At 39.4% G+C, this 20,368-nt stretch overlaps 3 protein-coding genes across 6 annotated transcripts in view; 1 reads left to right on the top strand and 2 right to left on the bottom strand.

Moving 5' to 3' along the window:
* LOC105194232 (protein daughterless) overlaps window positions 1-12,564 on the bottom strand; it is a 136,836-nt gene extending 124,272 nt beyond the window's left edge. The window contains 1 exon segment of the mRNA XM_039451196.1: window positions 12,069-12,564. Coding sequence (XP_039307130.1) covers window positions 12,069-12,435 — 367 coding nt within the window. The 5' untranslated portion in view covers window positions 12,436-12,564.
* Window positions 12,565-12,602: 38 nt separating this feature from the next.
* LOC105194233 (type-1 angiotensin II receptor-associated protein) lies at window positions 12,603-14,955 on the bottom strand. Of its 2 annotated transcripts, none has more exons than XM_011159065.3 (6): window positions 14,703-14,955; window positions 14,415-14,449; window positions 14,203-14,314; window positions 14,050-14,125; window positions 13,753-13,890; window positions 12,603-13,443 (listed from the first exon to the last, which is right to left on the bottom strand). In XM_011159065.3, the coding sequence occupies exons 1-6, from the start codon at window positions 14,739-14,741 to the stop codon at window positions 13,373-13,375; spliced, it is 471 nt and encodes a 156-aa protein (XP_011157367.1). In that variant the 5' UTR covers window positions 14,742-14,955; the 3' UTR covers window positions 12,603-13,372. The 2 variants fall into 2 exon arrangements, 1 of the variants encoding a protein (XP_011157367.1); XR_850637.3 differs by having other exon boundaries at window positions 13,220-13,443; window positions 13,678-13,890; window positions 14,703-14,953.
* A 1,670-nt stretch (window positions 14,956-16,625) lies between these two features.
* Window positions 16,626-20,368, top strand: part of LOC105194231 (methylcrotonoyl-CoA carboxylase beta chain, mitochondrial) — a 37,823-nt gene continuing 34,080 nt past the window's right edge. The window contains exons 1-9 of one of the 3 annotated variants that reach the window (XM_011159053.3): window positions 16,626-17,024; window positions 17,971-18,224; window positions 18,307-18,578; window positions 18,666-18,813; window positions 18,874-19,289; window positions 19,473-19,607; window positions 19,696-19,832; window positions 19,894-19,979; window positions 20,049-20,365. In XM_011159053.3, the coding sequence (XP_011157355.1) occupies window positions 17,980-18,224; window positions 18,307-18,578; window positions 18,666-18,813; window positions 18,874-19,289; window positions 19,473-19,607; window positions 19,696-19,832; window positions 19,894-19,979; window positions 20,049-20,166 (1,557 nt within the window). In that variant the 5' untranslated portion in view covers window positions 16,626-17,024; window positions 17,971-17,979 and the 3' untranslated portion in view covers window positions 20,167-20,365. Of the gene's footprint in view, window positions 17,025-17,072; window positions 17,706-17,970; window positions 18,225-18,306; window positions 18,579-18,665; window positions 18,814-18,873; window positions 19,290-19,472; window positions 19,608-19,695; window positions 19,833-19,893; window positions 19,980-20,048; window positions 20,366-20,368 lie in introns of those variants that run through there. The other 2 variants (XM_011159052.3, XR_005574964.1) reach the window with 2 other exon arrangements.

Genomic DNA, 20,368 nt, shown 5'->3' with positions numbered 1-20,368 from the left:
ACGGATTTAGATGGCTAAAAGTGCTATTCAGGAATCCAAAAAAATGCAAGATTACATGTAATACTTACGTTACACTTTTTAAACTGACATCGATTCTTCTAGAAAACTAAAGACTATAAATTGTAAGATACGAGATTAATTTATATTACAAAAACGAACAAATTTGTGCAATTATGTCGTCAATGAGATCCAGTTTCGCGTTGAACAGTTGAATTTAATTCAAGTATTCGAGAATGTGGGTTAAACGCAAGTTGCATCATGCTTGTTGGTAAACGTTGCACGTGGCAACGTTTACCACGTACTCGAGAAACGCTCCTTACATTCTCGATCGTCGCATAATATTAGATCGAAAACGAGAAGAGATCGGATCGATCGCTCATGGCGATTCGCGGCGAGTAAAAGTACACCCGTCGCCGATTCCGTCGATCGGTGAAAACGGGGAAGGCGGGTGTGCAAAATTGTACGTATAAAAAAAAGAAGGGCAAGATAGAGAGAGAGAGAGAGAGAGAAGGGGAGAGGGAGAAAACAAGGAGAGGAAAAGAGAAAGAGAATCCAAAGTGGCCAGAGTGCGTGCGCGCGCGTGCCGTCGTCGGCACGTGGCACGCACGTGTTCTGGTTTCTCTTGATCTTGCTCGCACTCACCGGCGACGCCTCATACGCGACGCTCTCGACACGCGTGTTCATTCACACGACTTTACGAACGACGAAACGCGCGGCAGGGCAACGAGGATGAAGATCCGAAGGTAGGAGAGCGAATCTTGGTGGTTGCCCTCGGGGGTATACATTCAACAGGTGATCTCGCGGCACCTCCGACGCCATTTTTACTTCTGCGATGCAGCAGCGAGCGTGATAAAGCTTGAGAAGCTCAAACCAATTGAGAGAAGGACGCGTATCTCTTTCTTTTCACAGAGAATGGCGAGGTGGATTTGATTGTATAAAAAGAGATCCCACGATACAAAAGCTCTTGGTGTAATTTCATTTCATTTCATTTCAATCGTATTTTATTTATTTCTGAAAAGTGACCGAAAGAAGGATTCTGTCGAGTGTTCGAGTAACAATCTTTGGCAACAGAAAGATTTAATGCGTTTGGCGTTTCTTTCAAAACGGAATCTCGTGATCGTTTATCCAATTAGAAGTGACATTCCTCCGAGCTTCGTGCGGGCCATTGAACGTCAGAAGGTGACGTCGCGCGCTCGAGGACAGTGGCACCTGCCAAAAAATCGGAGCCCCTTTTTCGTAGCCGGCGCCGTCAGAAGAGAGCCCCGAGTGCACATTTGTTGTTCCGAACCCCGGTCGCGTGGACGAACGCGTCGCGCATACGCATACACGCACGGCGTGGTAGGTACAACGTGCACGCACTACGCGCCTCGGCTGCATGTGGGCCAAACTTAACGAAATCTGGCCAGATGTCTATTTCGAACGTGACGCAGGTCGGTGCCGCGTGTCGTCGAAAACCCACCCAGTGCATATGCGCTTCGCGCTTACGCACGTATTATATGTACGTGCGTACGTGCATGCGTGCGTGCATGCGTGCATTCCCGTACACAGGGTCCTGTGGCCAGATTCGCTCTCTATCGGATTGCACGTGCCTGCTGTTGGTGCTTCACAGGTGGCATTGCACCATTTCTTCCTCATTTTTGTCGTCGATATAAATCTGATAACTCGAAACGTCGACGTATGTATGTACATACAATAGAGCGAATAAAGAGTGCGGATAATTTTTTTTTTATTTTATCATCATCTTTTTTCTATCGAACTGCGGATTAATGAAATTAATTTTAATTCACGTATTCGATACTAACTGATTAATACTTTTAAGTATTTAGTCATATGTGCAATCATATACACGGAGAAAACAATTTCTTTGGACTTGATGATTTTTATCGTATTCAAACAAATTTATTTGGAATGATCGGAACAAGCCAATTAATTGAATCAATAAATATGACTAATAATAGCGTTATGTTGTTTGAATGAAAAACAACTTTCAGTCAAATGAATAAGTACAAATGCAATAAAATCTTTTTCTCCGTGTACGTATCACGAGTACGTTCACCTTATAAATATTCGTTGTAAAGTAAAATTGAAGCTGAGCCACTTCGGTTGTAATTAAAATTAGCGATCCTATCAATCTATTATGATTATTAAACGTTACGATTACGTTTCGCTGCGGTGTAACGATGAAACATGGTTGAGAACCGCTAAGGCTACGCCAATGGAGCAAGGGGATACCAGGATATGGTGCCCCTTGTAGGGTGGTGCTTTCAGTCAAGCTGGTAAAAGACACGACACTCTAGGACGATAGGTATTTGTCCTCGCGGAGGATGACATTCGATCGCATCGCGATGAGAAGATTTTCGAAGACACGATGAACTTTTATTTTTGTCCACCGTCAATCCTGAAATATAACTGTATCCCTCTCACGAGCCGCGACGTCAAATGTTAACGGTAAAGTATAATCACCGTCAAAATGTGCATTCGAGGGAGATGAAGGAGATTTTTACAAGTCTTTAAAACGTCAGATGCATACTAATCGATTGCGAAACTGCGGCAGCGATCGACGTATACACATCGGCGAATCGTATACGCGGATCATCCGGCATCTTTTTTATCGCACCAAGCTCGTTTCTGTAACCCAGTTCTCGTCGCGGCTAATGGACTTTTGCTCTTCTCCGTGGAGCATCGCAAATTTGCGGAGAGGAAATGAGGATGATAGGAGGAGGGCGCACAGAGAGATGAACAGAAAGGAACTTTGAAGAGGGAAGAGAGTATGACTGCGAGAGAAAGATGGAGAGGAAGAAACGGAGCAGTGCAAAGTAAAACGAGAACGAGAGAGCCGCGGAGAGGAGAAAGAGAGAGAGAGAGAGAGAGAGAAAGAGACAGGACCCGGAGCGCGAGTTTCACGCAGTGGCAAATTCATATCGACCATAACAGGAGCGAGGCGAATGGCGTATACGCGGTTCGGTAACGAGGGACTTGCATTAGTCAGGAATTCTCGAGTGGCGCGAGCCCGTGTTTTTCGCAAAAAGCCTTAAAATGTCTTCCATTTTCCGTCGTTTGGCTTCCGCCGCCCGTTGTTCCTGGCCGTCTAAAGTAACGGTGATGATATCGAGTGCGATACGCGGCGATGTGAGAATTGTGCACCACGCCTTATTCTCCAGCACAGTTTGCTGAGAAAAAAAACTCATTTTGATACATGAGGCAATGCCGGAGAATGTTCATGAATTAAATTATCAATCTGTTAGAGAGCATTCAGCAATATCGTACACTGAAAAAAAAAGATTTTGGTAACAATAATTAAGCTTTTAAGTGAAGCAACTTCAATTAAACGTTTGACTAATGTAACCAAATATTTATCAACGTAATAGCAAACGCACATAATAATAGTAACTAAACGTTATTACACAGTCACTAAATATTTGATCAGAACGGAAAGAACGGTTTTGCTAAAGTACCTAAAAATTTAGTTGGATACAGATTTAAAAATAATTTTATTGAGCCATCAAAATAATTATTTTTGGATTCTCAAACTGCATTGTTAAAACGTCAAAATTTTTTGCAGCATTACTCATCATGTTTGAACATCCGTCATAATTATTTTGATGGTCCAATAAAATTATTTTCAGATCTGTATCCATGCGGCTAAATATTTCGATACTTCAACAAAATATTTTTTCATGTATTAACTGAATATTTAATTGAAACTATTTCACCAAAGCTTGATTGAACTATCATCTAGGCTTAATAATTATTATTACCAAACTCTTTTATCAGTGTATTTTCTATGTTCATTATGCAATTAACATAAATGTAATTTAAAATTTTATTTCGTAAATTTGAGCTGTAATTACTCCGTTATATAAATGTAACAAAAATAGATGACAATGATGCAACTTAACTGGACGTAATTATAAACTTTTCGTAATAAAATTGATATTAATAATACCGAGATAAGGCGATTGATTCGAAGCAAGGATTCGTGTGACCTATCGACACCACTGCACGCGTTCGCTCGTGTGTTTGAGAACGTGAGAGAGAGAGAGAGAGAGAGGGAGAGATATGAAGAAAACGCGAGGGAGAGAGCGAGATAGCGGGATAGCGTAGCCCGATACAACGGACGAGGAGGGAACGATCGTGATTGGGAGAATGCGCGGTTGGTAGAGAATGCTCGTTGGCGGGGAAAGGGATCGAGTTTAGGGCGACGGGCGAACGGGGACGGTCGAGGGCGAGAGGGGTAGAAGCAGATGCTCATCGAGTCCCCGCTGTAAATGTAGATTATGCCCGCGCCCTTAATTTGTGTGCGTGCATACGTGAACGGCACTCTGGACTTGGCCTTTCCTAAGGAGAGGATTGAAAAGCGTCCAAGGAGACCGCCGCCGCCGCCACCGCCGCCGCCGACTCTGGATAAAATTCGCCAGAATATATTTATAACCGCGATACCGCTATCTTCTTCGCGGAATCTGCCTGCATCTCGCGTAAACGCTCTCGCAAAATTGCACCGTTCCAGTATTAATAAACTACTCAGTATTAATAAACGAAAAGCGACGGATCTGACTGTGGGATATCGCGGATTCACGCAGGAAGAAGTTGTTTTTTTAATTGCAGATAATCGTGTATCTTCATTTCTTACCGTACGGCTCGACAGCATTTTTAAAAAATCGATATTTGAAAAATCAATGTTGCATCAAGTTTTCAAAGATTCAAATACACGAAAAAAACGATTTTGCTGAAGTATCCGAACATTTGGCTGGCTACAGATCTGAAAATAATTTTATTGAACCATCAAAATAATTATGACAGATGTGCAAGCGTGATAAACAATGCTGTAAATAAAAATTGACATTCCAGCATTCAGTTTGAGTAACCGACAACGATTATTTTGATGACCTAATAAAATTGCTTTCAGATCTGTATTGAGCTAAAATTTATAAAAACTTTAGCAAAACCATTCGTTCCGTGCAACACGCTTGATCCTTTCAGAGAACTTTTTGGAAAACTTGAAGAGATTTCTTTTTACTAAAACCAGTCAGACTTGAATTGCGACAGTGAGGCAAAATTCTGCTGCGATCTCGGTTAGCGCGGCGGTGTCGCGATGGGTGTACATTTTCCCGACGCCGGCGGAAGATGACGCACCCTCCTCCATATTTTAAGTATGTGGGTTTTCGACATGAGCCATTATAAAGTTCGAGGACGCGCGCGTGAGGCGCGTGCACGCGAGACGGGGAAAAGAAAGGCCGAGAAAGAGGCGGCGGTGTACGGGAGCGAGAAAAAAAAAACGGAGAAAGAAAGAGAGACGGAGCGAGAGGCAGGTGCATCACGGTGACACTCCCTCGATAATTCTCCGGAGAGAGAGAAAGAGAGAGAATAAGAGAGAGAGAAAAGAAACAGGAGGAAGAGAGATGGCGGTGGCCGGAGAAAGAAAAAGAGAGAAGGACCTAAGTCACGAGTGTTGTGTCTGGAGCTCGTTTATGGTCGTTCGGTTAAACTCTCGCTCCGAGGAAGGAGAGTTTCGAAAATGGCGCCGGGCGGTGGGGTTCGGCGGACCACGGCCGGAATGTCGAGCATGGCAACCTTCGCGGCCTCACGACGATACGGGATATCTCGCGATCGAGGAAGACGACGCGAAAAACGACGTTATTGGAGATATGTTCGACAGGGCGAGAGAGAGAGATAGAGAGAGAGAGAGAATCACGCTTGAAATATTTCGTCCACGGCAGGCAATCCTGTTTCATACAGGAAATTGCGCGCTGGCCAGAGAAAGAAAACGAGCAAATGATATTTCTTAACTCGAAACACCGAAGTATAAAACGGATATCCGATAAAGAATATTTAGCGACCGAGAGTCGCGGCGCGCGAAGCGGCGACGGCGCGCGCGGCGCGGCGGCGGGGCGAGTGGAGCGACAACATTTCGAACAGTTCGATATGCGTGAACGTTATACATGAATCACACGTGTGTGTTTGTTAAACTATATTTTATCGAGCTCGCCACTTCCTGAAACAAACTCTAGTGCCCCAGGTAGATTTACTCGTGAGTCACACCCGTGCGCGACTAATTTTAGATTCCGTTAGCGTTTCGGCACACCGCGTATATATGTGTGTGTTTTCGCTGCATTACGCGTAATTTCAAATCAGATTATTTTCTCGCGCCGGCGCGAACGTTTATGTTCGCCGATGCATTCTATGGGATGCACCACATCTCGTCGCCGGCGCGCGGCAACGGCGGCAGCGGCGGCGGCGAAACGCGGCGCGAAATCATTCTCGACCGTTTCGCCGGCGGATTACGAAACACGGACGGACAATGAGGCGCTTATCTCTCCCACCGTCTTTTATCTCTGTTTATGTACGTTACTATGTTGCGTGTCTGATAAAATTTCAGTCGATCGGTCAATTATGCGCAATGGGAAAGAAGCCAAATCAAAGCGGGCGAATCTTTTTGGATTGGAGGGAATTAAAACGAATATCGGAAGAGAGAATAATTTTCGGTAAGTAGGATGGATATTAGTTTCGGATATTCTTACAATTAAATCCTATGTAACGATCCCCGACTACACTATGTCACATTGAGAAAAAAAGTCAAAGTATTAGCAAGCAAATGTTACTTTTGTCAATATTAGTTAAAAAAAATTTAATTGTAATGAAATTGTGACGAAACATTTCTGTGAAATATATCTCATTTCAGTAAAATGTAACTAACTTTTCTTATCAATTGATTTATTTGCTGGAAATAACGTTTTGCCGTATTTAAATAAAGATTTGTTTCAGCAAAATAAATTTATATTCCACACAAAAATTTTTAAGCAAACGTTACTTGTGATTTTCTTCAATATTTATTAATTATAAAAAAATTTTGATGTGATGATGAAATATACATTTCCGTGATATATATCTCATCTTTTTTATTAATTGATTTATTTGCTGGGAATAAAATTTTATTTCACCGTATTTAAATAAAGATTTATTTCAATGAAATAAATTTATATTCCACAAATAAATTTTGAAGCATCTTTTTTTCTCGGTGAATCAAGGTTTTTGATGCCAAATCGAATCGAATTTCATTTCTCTATTTAAATCCAAATTGACAAAATTTTATTTTTACCCGAATCAAACCGAATTATTGAAACACAACTTTTTAATAACATAATTACACACAGAGAAAACGATTTCTTTGAACTTAATCAATTTTATTGTATCCAAACAAATTTATTTGAAATGACCCAAACAAGCCAATGTTTGAATCAATAAATACGACCAATAATAGAGTTACTTTCATCAAACAATAGAGGTTTTTTTTTTAATTAAACAACAAAATTTTTATTCAAACGAATAATGTTTCGTATAAGCATATGTGGTTTCAATAAAACAACTTTTAGCAATTTTCAATCAAATAAATACTAAACCTAACGAATACTAGAACTGAAGAAATCTTTTTCTCTGTGCACTGAAAAAAAAGTTATAAAACTACAATATTCCATACGTCCAGGTAAACATTGGATTGATTCAATAATTATTTAGTTGTGCAAAAAAATATAGTTCGTGTCAACCATTAACATTTTTTTGAATCAAAAATTGACTAAACCAACTCAATATTTAGTTGAACACATCAGACTAAATATTTTATTTTTTTAATCATTTCTTTTCCTTAGTGCATTGTTAAAATACACAGCGAAAAAAATGTTCAACTATGTTTCAAACTTAAAATAAATAATGAAAAAATTACTATGTAAGGAAAATAATATTGAGAGTATGATGTAAAATCATTTTAAATATGATTTTATACAATTGTCAATAAATGTGATTCGAGCATGTTAGATTTAAAATTTTCGAATATTTGAATTCAGATAAAAATTCAAATCCAAATCAAATTGAGTCTTACTTAATTTGATTCGCACTCGAATCGATCGCACATCTCTACAAAATCACAAGAAAATTGCATTACATGATACTTTTGTGACAAAACGCTATTTCCGATTATTATTTCATTGATATAAGATATTAATTCGATAATAAATAATATTTGTCGCTCATTACTGAATTAATATTTTATATCAATGTGATTAACAAGTGTTGTCAATGTTTCTTTGCTTTTGCAATGTTATTCTCCACGAAATTTAATACGAACTGTTTGCAAAATAGCGATCGTGCTGTGAATTGAAGGCTCGCGACCATCGTAATACGGCTCGTTAAGTATGGTACGCAAAGTAATACGAGCCTTAATAACGACCGCGTGGCGCAGTAAGATCCGCGACGAAGGTCTCTTCGACGCGAAACGACAATCGTCGAGATTAACGGCCCAAAACGAACCGGCGACCGTCTCATCAGTTATCAAATTATGAGAAACCAGACTCGGCGAATCTGACACCCGGTAGAAACATTCGAATGTAAATAATGAACCCCATCGATTCTTCGCCGCAACGATTCTTCGATCGCTCCCGAGTTGTTTAATCTTCCGTCATTAAAATGCTTCCGACGTGGGGACATTCGATAAACGCGATATCGAATATCTCACTATTGATTTAACATTGTTGAAAACATAGTGGCAGTCTATCTGTTTGCAATACCTGCACTGAGAAAAAAAATGTATAGAAAAACTAAAATATTCCAACCAATACGTAAACAGTCACCTCTTTTTTGTGCAATTAAATAATTGTTGAATCACAGCTCAAGTAAACATTAAAACTGATTCAACAATTATTTAACTGCATTGAAAAAGGTAGTTCATACATTTCAAAATTCATATTAACACTTTTTAATCAAAAATTAACTGAACCAATTCAATATTTAATTTTCAGTTGAACAACTGGACCAAATATTTTAGTTTGTCGACAAATTCTTTTTCCAGCGTAACGAAAGGTAATTCGATATAATTGTGTTCATTGTTTCGAGCGCGTCGTAAAATTACGCGGGACGTTGTTTTGTAAACTGCTGTGCGAGGGATCGGGGGGGAGCTCGACGCTGCGAAACGTTGCCCTTTTCTGCCCCGTCTTGTTTGCCGCCCTAGAAAGTTTCATGGCAAACGCAATGCCGCGATATAAATTATATTTAACCGAATAGCCGGGCGCAGAGCTCCCGCAACGTTTCAAAGGAATATGGGAACGCCTCGGACGAGACGTCTAAAACATAGTTTTTGCGGTCTTTCCGAGCCGCTCGGCTGCGCCGAACTTAGCCTGCGAGAGGGCCTATAGCACCGTCGTCTTCCAAACAGCGTCTCAAACCAAACAAACGCTTGAGACTTAGTTACCAACTATGCCGTGCAACAGCGTCTCGTGCCCTTGTCTGAATCGTGATTTCATAATTGCTTTGTGCGCCTACAAACGATAATTAACGTGGGAAACTCGCGGTTTCAAAAAGTATTGCAAAAGTATTGAGAATAATTCGTCTAAGATCAAATAATCCTACGATCGTTTGATAAACAGATCGAAAAAGTGTAGCTGCAGGCTTGACATAAGTAAACAAGTGTAAATATTGAATTTTTTTAAATTATTTTAGTATAAATTTTAATCCCAGACTATTAATCATATACTGAGAAAAAAATTGTTGATTTGACTTTTTTCAACTCGATTGAATTTTTTCAGTTCGAGTATTTATGTATTTAAGTTAAATGTATATGTAGTTAAGAATTAAACATATAAATGCTTCAACTAAAATTCAAGTATTTGTGTTCAAGTATTTGATTTAAAAGCATAAAATACTCAACTTCAATTAAAGCATTTGTATATTTAATTTCCTTTGACTTAAATGCATAAAATACTTGAACTGAAAAAATTTAAACGAGTTGAAAACTTTGGTCAAGTTAATAACTTTTTTCTCGGTGTATTGAAATTATTTTAATGCGAATTTTAACCCTACAGAGTTACTTATATTAAATTATTTTATTACGAATTTTAATCCTATTACTCATATTTTTCTAACATTAACCCTCCGCAGATACCAAAATAAATTTCACTGCTTATTGTTCTTTTTTGAGCTGAAAAAATATGAAAAAATTCTGGCGCATACTCAATTCAATATTTAGGAATATAATTTTTACATCTAGAAAAAAATTTTTTCCGAGTCAAAAAATATTTATTTAAAACAAAAAAATTTGTGTATTTTTATAAGGTTAAAGAAAAGCTTTTATGATTTGAAGAAACTTTTTGATAGTTTCTTTTATTAGAATTAATAAAATAGTGGCGCAACGCAATTCTTTTTTTAAATAAAAGAAATATTTTTAAAACCAAATAAAACAACAAAATTATTTCTTACATTTCTGCCAATATTTTCTTTAAACTAAAAAATTATTTGTTTAAATTAAATAATTTATTTATACTTTAACACGATTTCTTGAAATCAAATAAATTACGTTCCTCAAAAGTATCGCGTCAACTTAAAAAAGAAACGATTTCACCGATTTAAACATAACTTTTCTCTGCATGCACAATTATTTAATTGAAAACGTTTTTGTCTTTATACGTGTCCAAATTAAGGCGAAATAATTCAAGATAAAAATCTTGATCTTGAAAGATCCACACGCTTGATAAAGGATTAATTTTATTGTGAAAATTTATTCACATAATTAAAATTTGTTCTTAGATTTTTTCTTCTATTTTGCAGTTTGTAAAGTATTAGAATAACTAAACTATATTATTTTTATGTAAAAAAAATTTTATTAAATATTTATTTTGAATTATCAAAATGTTGTAATATAAATCTGTATTAAATTTGAATTAGCACCTGAGTGAAAAATCACTCATAGTAACATTCTAACAAGGTTAATATTTAATTATGAAACAGATATCAAGATTTATCAATATTTTTCTACACATATTTTTTTCAAAAATAATTAAATGTAATATTCTGAAATATCATAATAGCGTTTGAAATCTTTTTTTTTTAGTGCTTGTTTGATCGGTAAACAAGGGAGGTAGAAATGATCAGATAATCTGCCCAAATATTAGGTATTAAAAAATTAGCGGGGGCTAAAATTTGTCACGTGCCACGATAATCGAAGATTCGCGAAGGATGAGAACCGCTTTCAAGAGGTAACGCACGATTCCGCGGCACGCAACGGCGCATCGCTCCGTGGCTGCTTCTCTGGCAGGTGTATGAAGCGAGAAATAAAAGAAAAACAGCGTTCGCGGAGGCTGACTGCCGAGGAAGTGAGAGGAAGGGATAGAGAGAGAGAGAGAAAGAGAGAGAGAAAGAAGAGAGGCTCGAGAAAGGAGGAAAAAAGGATTCGATTTATGGACTCTCGCATTACATCCGAGCGATTAACCACTAACGATTCGTACGAATCGCGGTGGCATCCTGGCACGTGGTTACCGAACGTAACGCGAACGTACAAGACGAGTGGAGCATCGCGACGGCGGTCATCTCTTTTCCCGGAAGCCTCCCTATCGGCGCTCACCCTCGCATTCATACGAGCACGCATAACATACACACACACACACACACACACACACACACACACACACACACACACACACACACACACACACATGTACACAACATACATACAAACATATACACACACGCACACGTATACTACTCCATCGCTCAACAGTGCTACACATGACAGCAAACGGCGACGGACGTCTCTTTAACGCGACTAGGTTATGTTACTTGCATCCCGGCGCGACGACGCGATGCACGCGGGGGACGAGGAGCCCGTGCCGACGGAGAGAAAATCGTGGCGTCGGAAGAGGGTAACCAGGACGCGGGGAACACGAGACAGAGAGCCGTTGCTCCCGTCGCTAGTTCCCGTCGACGGGGCAGCACTGTCCAGGGCACTGACAAGCGAACCAAAACACAGAGCGAGGAGAGGTAGCCCTGGCGGCTGCCGACAACACCGATCGTCCGACGCGACGATTCCTCGCCGCGATCGCGGCCTCGATCGACCGGCCGAGACGCCAAGACGGGCTTTTAAACACACGCACGCCGCACCGGGTAGAGACACTAGATACACCAGTGAAGGAAACGGAGACGGAGGTGAGAGAGACGTCCGTCGCTTTATCCTCCACCAGGGGCCACGCACGGCGCGAGGTATCCCGTGCGCGACGTGAGACACGGCACTGCCGACGACGCACACTCACCAGACTGCTTGTTGGCGATCTTGTTGAAACAGTTCTGAAAGACCTCGTAGAGATGCATCGGCTCGTCGTCGCTGGCCGCCATGTTTTCGCACGAGACGTGAAAACGAGTGGACGTTCCGTGGTTGAGGCGAGTGGGCACGGTTTCGCGGTGCGGCCGCGCGCGGAGCCACCCTCCTCCCGCTACGATCACCCACACTACTGAACTGCGCCGCTTCACGGACGCGGCTCTTATACCCTCGCCGCTGGCGCCGCGACGCATGCGCGACCGAGCGCCGCGACGCTGCTGGCGCGCCGCCTTCGAAGTGCAGCGATCGACGACCGTCCCGACGACTTCGATTCTACACACTGCAAAGACGAAAATATGCATTGTACACTTTGCAGTAACTTGGCATTCGATTTTGCGAAGAGAAAATTATAAATCACAAGTAATTAAAATTCTAAAAAGGAATTTTAAGGGATTCGAATACAGGGAACATGTATCAAGAATATTTGTCGCAATTATTCTTTCAGTATAATTTACCTTCGATGATGATGTTTGCATTAAAATCTTTTATTCACAAGTCAATAGTAGAAATTGTTATACAGAATAGATTCTGAATATATTAAAAATATTAGGTACACACAACGACCTGCGTAGAAATTTATGATATATGAGATTTAAATCGTTGTATTCGATTAATTGGCTAAATAGATAATAAAAATAATATTATTCACAAATATCATTATCAGTTAATTAAAGTAACTTATGCCCTTGTAAGACGCACAATGGGAGAATAATATTAGGAATAAGAATCAGAGTTTTAGAATCAGATTCTTCAATAAATACATAGATAAGCAATAATATTTATGTCTTATATCTTATTAATATTCAGTGTACGTTACATCCATTGAGCAAATTAATTTTAAAACTTTAATTTCTTATTCCTAATATCTAATATTCCTCCATTGTGCGCAAAGCCTAATTGTATTGCTATTATATATTATTATATTATTTAAAATATAGAAACATGGAAATATTGTATATTTATATATGTAATAAAATATATAAACATACATTTTTATATTTTATGAGATTGTATATATATTGCAAAAAAATCAACCAAAAAATATAAAATTAACAGTAATAAATAAAAATATAATCTTTGATTTTCTGAAATATAAAATATGCAAGGCAACTTATATTAATTTAAATGATTATTTATCAATGCTAATATAGCATTGACAAATAATCTTACGAAATTATATCATGTTACAAACACGAGTACATTGCATAAATTTAAAGCTGCCGAAACTTTCATCCAATTTTAAACGCCATCAAAATCAGAGTTCTGTGGAACAGGATGAGAAATCTCTTCATAGTCTTGTCTGCCATAACCTGTAAATAATTTAAACAAAATAGTATATAGTTGCACATTCTAATTTTATACAATCATTGAGAAGCAAGAACTGCTGCTGCGGCACATTACACTTTCATGCAACATAATTTAGGCGAAAAGCAGTTCTAAGAGAAATGCATTAATTGAAGTAGAAACCTAGATAAAACTAAATCGTCCATCATTAATAATGCATGGAATAGCTGCAGTTTACAGTTAAGCATACGTGCACATACTTAAAATCAGATCTCGTCGAAACAGTGACGCACTACAAAAGCGTAGACGTGTAGCCAGTACTGTGATTTACTGACCCATGGCAGGACTCGGTGCGAATACCGTGGCCAAGTTGCCACCTCTCCCCTGGCCTATTCGCAGCAGATATATACTCGAGATAGGACGAACAATCAAATTTATAATCATAAGAGCTGCGCTAAACTTATCAGATGCATCTACAAATTAATGAAATCAGACAGATATATCTTTTGCACAGAGTCAATAAGCAGAATCAATAAACAATTTGTAATTGTATTTTTTTCCTTCCTCTTTTGCACTATTAATAGAGAAAACATAAATGTATACGTATGTACATATATTTGCTAACCACTCACGGTTGTATTCCGACGGATAGTAGACTGCCAAGGTGATCACATCCAGAAATATAGAGAGTATGTTTATGAAAAATGCCTACAAAATATATGTAATCACAAACAATTTCAAATGAAAAAAATAAGTTCCCCTTTGCCGCTTCCTTAATGACTTACAAATTGCAGTGGTTCATCTGATTCAGTATTATGAACAGCCCAAAATATACAGGCAAAGAATAGCAAGTTATAAAACAATACAGACTTTGGACACCAGCCTCCCTGCATTCCCCTGTAACATATTTTGTATTTGATACGGATTATAAAGACACAAAATTATTATATACACAGATAAAGTCTCTCCACTTTGGCAGAATACGAGCTGTCCTTACCATGTCACGAGTATCAAGTGAATTGTGAATATAATCTGAAAAAAAATATAATGATAAATAATAGCATTCTGTTTTTGTTTGATCGTTATTATATTTAAACATTTGTAACTTTAACTACTGAAAATAACACAAAGAAATTGCAAATTCAGATACACATGCAAGCGTCAATTTGTCTATACATTTGCATAGAAACAGAATGCAATATTACATTATAATTACGTCGATGAACACATTAAAAACGCACACACTGAAACAAGAAAGAGCACAATTAACACTCCGCTTACATACCTTTAAAGGAAAATGAGATAAATTGGCTAGATTAGGCATCTTCGTTGCGCGACAGTAACCTCTATACGAATAATGGTAAAAAAGTCTGATAATATGGGATGCGATTAAAAAATAACTCTCTGGGTGACAAAGAAATATCTAATCTGCCTTTTCCGCCTACAACTTCGATTTGGTAACAACACGAAGTGTATGTATGTATCATGCATACTGCGTCTGACAGCTGGGCAGCAGCGCCTTCGGCAGATGCTGCCATCTAACGCGATTGCTCCGTTACACAAAAATTCATAAAATTTATTTTAATTCGTACAATTGGAAAAACTAAAATTTTCACAACCAAATACTGCTATAAAATTAATTTATGTTATAATTACATTAAAAGTTACATGAACAAACAAATTAATTTAAGTTAAAAAATTAAAAATTTACTTTTAAAATGAGATTATTAAAAACAATTATAATATGGTTCACCAAACAAATTAATTTAAACAATACCAAACGCATTTTGACTGTGTTTTGGCAATTCGACCCTGATGAAAAAAATTCAATGAGATTCTATAATTCTTAACGATAGTATCTTGCCGTTGAGCAGATATTGTATTTAGTAAAAAAGCTGCACAATGGTATTGTAACAATGCCAATCTTATCGTTAAGAATTACAGGCTCCTGCTACAGAGGAGAACAGAATGCGCAAAAGACTTCAACCAATTTCGATACGTCAAGTGGATTGTCGATATTGAAATCACGACGTTGGTGTGTAGTAAATGGATGTATTCGTACCTGGCGATGACTGTGCATTCGTCACATTTTCGCCACATTTTGCCAGATTGGCGCTAAGGAAGGAGCATCGCTCCCGAACGCTTCCACAACTTCGGAATCGCGGTACCTGGTGATCGTACTCGACGCGTTCGACACAGCTCGACACGCTACGACGAACGCTCGACACCTCAGGCTTTGCTCGCGAGTGATATAGATGAGGCGAGACCCATCTTCGAACGACAACGATCGCGAGAAACACGGAGCACTCCGACTATACACCGGCACTCGCTGCGACGCGAAACTGTAACCGATTGCGCTTCAAAATCTATCGAAGTGCGCACGCCTGCGAGATCTCAAGAGATTTCAGAGACCCCGTCGTGCTCACACTGCTCCGTCGACTCGGAGCAAACTTCGCGCGGTTGGTTGACTTAGGGTGCGTTCACATAGGATACGGAATGGGGGAACTACGAAACTGCGGAACGTTCGTGATTGGTAACGGCTTTATTCCGCCGATTCCGCTTCGCTAAGGTATATTTTTTTATGTCCCATTGAGCGGAAATTACGGAATGCGCAATGAGCACTGATCAATCGCAAGAGCCTTAGATCACTTATATGAGATCTGTCGGAATAGTGTTTGTCATATTGGCTTGCGCATTTACAAGTTCCGCTCTATGGGACGTAGGAAACAAACTGATGATCGGAAATCACAAACATATACCCTATAACACAATATTATTTAATATTAAATAATATTCCTAAAATATTAGATTTAATATTAAAAAATATTATATTCTCGGAATATTATTTTAATATTATTTTAAATAAAAAAAAAGAACTTTCTGTACTCACGCGTCGGAAACTCGGAAAACGAGGCAACGGAGAAGATACGAAACACGATTAAATGCGACACGACGAACGTTGACACGAACGCCCGACATTTCACTTCACTTTCGATAATCCACGGTTTCTCTTGAAACACTCGCTGCGTCAAAAACTCGTAGGGGACGACGAGGATGCGAGTTGAAAAGCGCCACGACGCGCCGCGACCTTACGCCGTGCTCCCTAACCGACCGACTGCTGCTACTGCGTAGCGGCGCCGGTAATGGCGCAGCGGCGCGCAGGCGCGGCCACGCGCCAGTCACGCCGCTACGCAGTGCCAGCAGTCGGGCGGTCGGTTAGGCGGGACGGCGGAAGGTCGTGGCGCGTCGCTACGCATTTCAATTCGCATCCTCGTCGTCCCGTACGAGTTTTTGACGCGAATGAATGTTTTGAGAGAACCGAAAGTGAAGTGAAATGTCGGGCGTTCGTGCCAATATCCGTCGTCGTCGTGTCGGATACGATGCATGGTGCGAAGTCGTGTCGCGTTCAATCATGTTTTGCGTCTTCTCCGTTGCCTCGTATTTTGAGTTTCCGACGCTCGTGAGTACAAGGAAGTATCGAAAACGAAGGGTCGCGCGTTCGTGCCAAGTGTGAATCAAGACGAATAGTCGTGAGGAAGATCTTGAATCTCGAACGTTCGAGAGCTGCGGCCGAGACGGAGTTGAACGAAGCGACTAGCGGCGAGCGGTGAGTCAATTTGCACTCGTATCTACTGTTCATTGTTCCTACAATTCGGTATTCGCGCCTCGTCCTCATTGCGTTCGCGCATTTATCATTGGTACGACGAACCAGTCAATCTCACGAAAGCAGTTAGAAACGAACAGGAACGATTTGAAGCTCGTGTACGCGCACTACGCGCTCCCTTCGCCAGATGCGCCTTCAACAGTCGTTCCGCAGTTCCGCAGTTCCGCCAATTCGCATCTCATGTGAGCGCACCCTTAACCTGTACAATGGCCTGCAAGTAGACGCAAACACAGCTGATTAAGTATCGATTATGTATCGAATAATGCGAAATGTACGCGCTAGCCTGACTGGCTCAGCCATGTGGCATGCTCGTGTATTTAATCGTACGCGCGTGTGTGCGTGTGCGAGCCCGAATCGTCAGAGAAAAACACGTTGCAAAACTTACGAACGATCGTCCGTGCGAGTCAGTGACTCTCAGGAGGCTCGAGAGCTCCCGCGCGCACATTATACAACGTATCGATTATTGTCGATCGTCAGTTTTCCTGTGGCGGTAAAAAATACTTATGCACAATGCTGCACAGAAGTCGTCACTTGATGAGATATTTTCGGCCTTTCGTGAGGTTTTATCACGAGGAAGGGTCCGTCATCGGCAGCACGCCGGATACCAGCTCGTCGGTTTATCAGGTTAGGAATGCACACGTGTGCATTCTGTTGTTTTTCCTTTATTTTTTTAAAACTGTACTTATGCCACTTTTCTGAGAAATACAACATGCAATTTAAAAACGAAAACTATATAAATACGTAAAACGTAGATAAAAATCAGCGTTTGGATTGTGAATATTGAGAATAATTAGCTGATGTTGAACATGTGTTTCTTGCTTTAATTTTGTAATATAAATAAATTAAACTCTACATAAGTAATGCAATTATTTTATCTTTAACATTGCAGGAGAATTACATGCAAATGAAAAATCTTATTGATCAACTAAAGAACACTGTGGAGAAGATAGTCCAGGGCGGTGGACAGAAAGCCAAGGACAGACATGTAAGCAAAGGGAAGCTGTTACCTCGGGAACGCATAAACACTCTCTTAGATAAGAATTCGCCTTTCTTAGAGTTCTCGCAATTAGCAGGTTACGATATGTATGGCAAGGATGAAGTGCCAGCAGGTGGACTTATTACTGGCATTGGAAGAATAGAAGGGTATTTCAAATTAATGGCAAAATTAATATATTAGACTCTTTTGACATCAACGTTTCAATCAAATATCTTCTTTTTGTTCCAGTACTGAATGTATGATAATTGTAAACGATGCTACTGTAAAAGGTGGTACTTATTACCCAGTCACAGTCAAAAAGCATTTACGAGCTCAGGAAATTGCAGAGGAAAATAGATTACCTTGCATATATCTAATTGACAGTGGTGGTGCATATTTGCCCAAGCAAGCTGACGTGTTTCCTGACAAAATGCACTTTGGCAGGAGTTTCTATAATCAAGCAAACATGAGTGCCAAAGGAATAGCTCAAATCGCAGTGGTTATGGGAAGTTGCACAGCAGGTTTGTGTCATTATTCTTATCAATATACATTTACTTTATTTTATTTTATATACAAACCTACATTATTGTTTGTAATCTATGTTACAGGTGGTGCATACATTCCTGCTATGGCGGACGAAAATATCATTGTTGCCAATCAAGGTACAATTTTTCTGGCTGGTCCACCACTGGTAAAGGCTTCGACCGGTGAAGAGGTTTCAGCGGAGGACTTGGGAGGAGCTGCGCTTCATTGTCGGTAATTGTCTTAAACGCCATGCTGACTACGTTCGTAAGTACTCATTTATTACAATTTTAGACAATCCGGCGTAACCGATCATTACGCGATAGACGACACGCATGCCTTATATCTTGCGCGTCAAGTTGTGAAAGAGTTAAATCTGCAACCACCTATGGATGTAAACATCAATAAGAATATCGAGCTGCCCGTGCACGCCGTCGATGACATCTACGGCATCGTCGGAACGAATCTGAAACGTCCGTACGATGTGAAGGAGGTCATCGCGAGGATCGTGGACGGGTCGAAATTCCATGAATTTAAAGCGCAATATGGCGAAACCTTGGTCACTGGGTTCGCTAGGATTTACGGCTATCCTGTTGGCATAGTCGCAAACAACGGTGTATTATTTTCTGAAAGTGCTCTGAAGGGAGCTCATTTTGTGCAGCTTTGCGCTCAAAGAAAAATCCCTCTTGTTTTTCTGCAAAATATCACAGGTATAATTACGACGAATTTTGCATAATTCACTGATTAATCAATTGCATTGTGCATAAAGATATATAACTTTGCTTTGTAAAAGCTACATTTGCACATAATGTATTTGATAAATGAAAAAAAGTAATTCTTTATTTTACTTTAAAATTTGCGTTATGTAATATTATACAAATTTTTCAATATAGGGTTTATGGTGGGTAGAGATGCAGAATCGGGAGGAATCGCTAAAAATGGTGCTAAAATGGTAACAGCGGTAGCATGCGCGCAGGTGCCAAAGATTACAGTAATAATTGGGGGGTCTTATGGAGCTGGGAATTACGGTATTTGTCTTTTAGTTGTCTTAATATTTTTAATATTTTCTTTCTGAAGAGGAAGAACATTTTTAAGATAATACGAATATTTGAATAGGGATGTGTGGTCGATCTTATTCCCCACGTTTTCTCTATTCATGGCCAAACGCTAGAATATCTGTAATGGGAGGAGAACAAGCAGCGAGCGTATTAGTGCAAATCACAAAGGATCAACGCGCTAGAGAAGGCAAACAGGTGATGATTTAACTTTTGCTTTTTCAACGTGCAAATGTAAGTATATATTCCGATTTTGTAGTGGACTCAAGAAGAAGAAGAGAATCTCAAGAATCCGATTATAAAACAATTTGAAAAGGAAGGTAGTCCATATTACTCCAGTGCTAGGTAAATTATTGTTGTTGCGTAAAAAAAAATATATTTATTTTGTTTTACGAAAATTACGATATCTTTTAGAATATGGGATGATGGTGTAATTAATCCGGTAGACACGCGAGTCGTGCTCGGCTTGAGCTTGTCAGCGAGTTTGAACGCGCCTATACCTGACACTAAATTCGGAATTTTCCGAATGTAACATTAGTAAAAAACGTATGAAAGTACATCTTGAAAGTATCCTGCATTGTTGTTAAAGTTTACATATTTTTTATATCTTTATTATATTTATATAAATGCAAACAATATACATATATCAAAAAGTTAGAAATATTTTTTAAAATATTTTTCTGTTATATACATTCCAAATATATATTCTAAATATATGCTGTTAATAATTTATA

Source organism: Solenopsis invicta, chromosome 6 (genome assembly GCF_016802725.1).
Source record: "Solenopsis invicta isolate M01_SB chromosome 6, UNIL_Sinv_3.0, whole genome shotgun sequence".
Taxonomy (NCBI): Eukaryota; Metazoa; Arthropoda; class Insecta; order Hymenoptera; family Formicidae; genus Solenopsis; species Solenopsis invicta.
Note: the sequence above shows the minus strand (reverse complement) of the source record. Positions and strands in the feature narration are given on the sequence as shown.

Bases quoted from the DNA above. Each gene is read 5' to 3' on its own strand.
- LOC105194233 (XM_011159065.3), bottom strand. From the start codon at position 14,741: ATGCCTAATCTAGCCAATTTATCTCATTTTCCTTTAAAG. The intron at 14,126-14,202 runs GTAAGTCATTAA...TATATTTTGTAG, and splicing joins CAGATGAACCACTGCAATTT to GCATTTTTCATAAACATACT. The intron at 13,444-13,752 runs GTCAGTAAATCA...AATTATTTACAG, and splicing joins CGCACCGAGTCCTGCCATGG to GTTATGGCAGACAAGACTAT.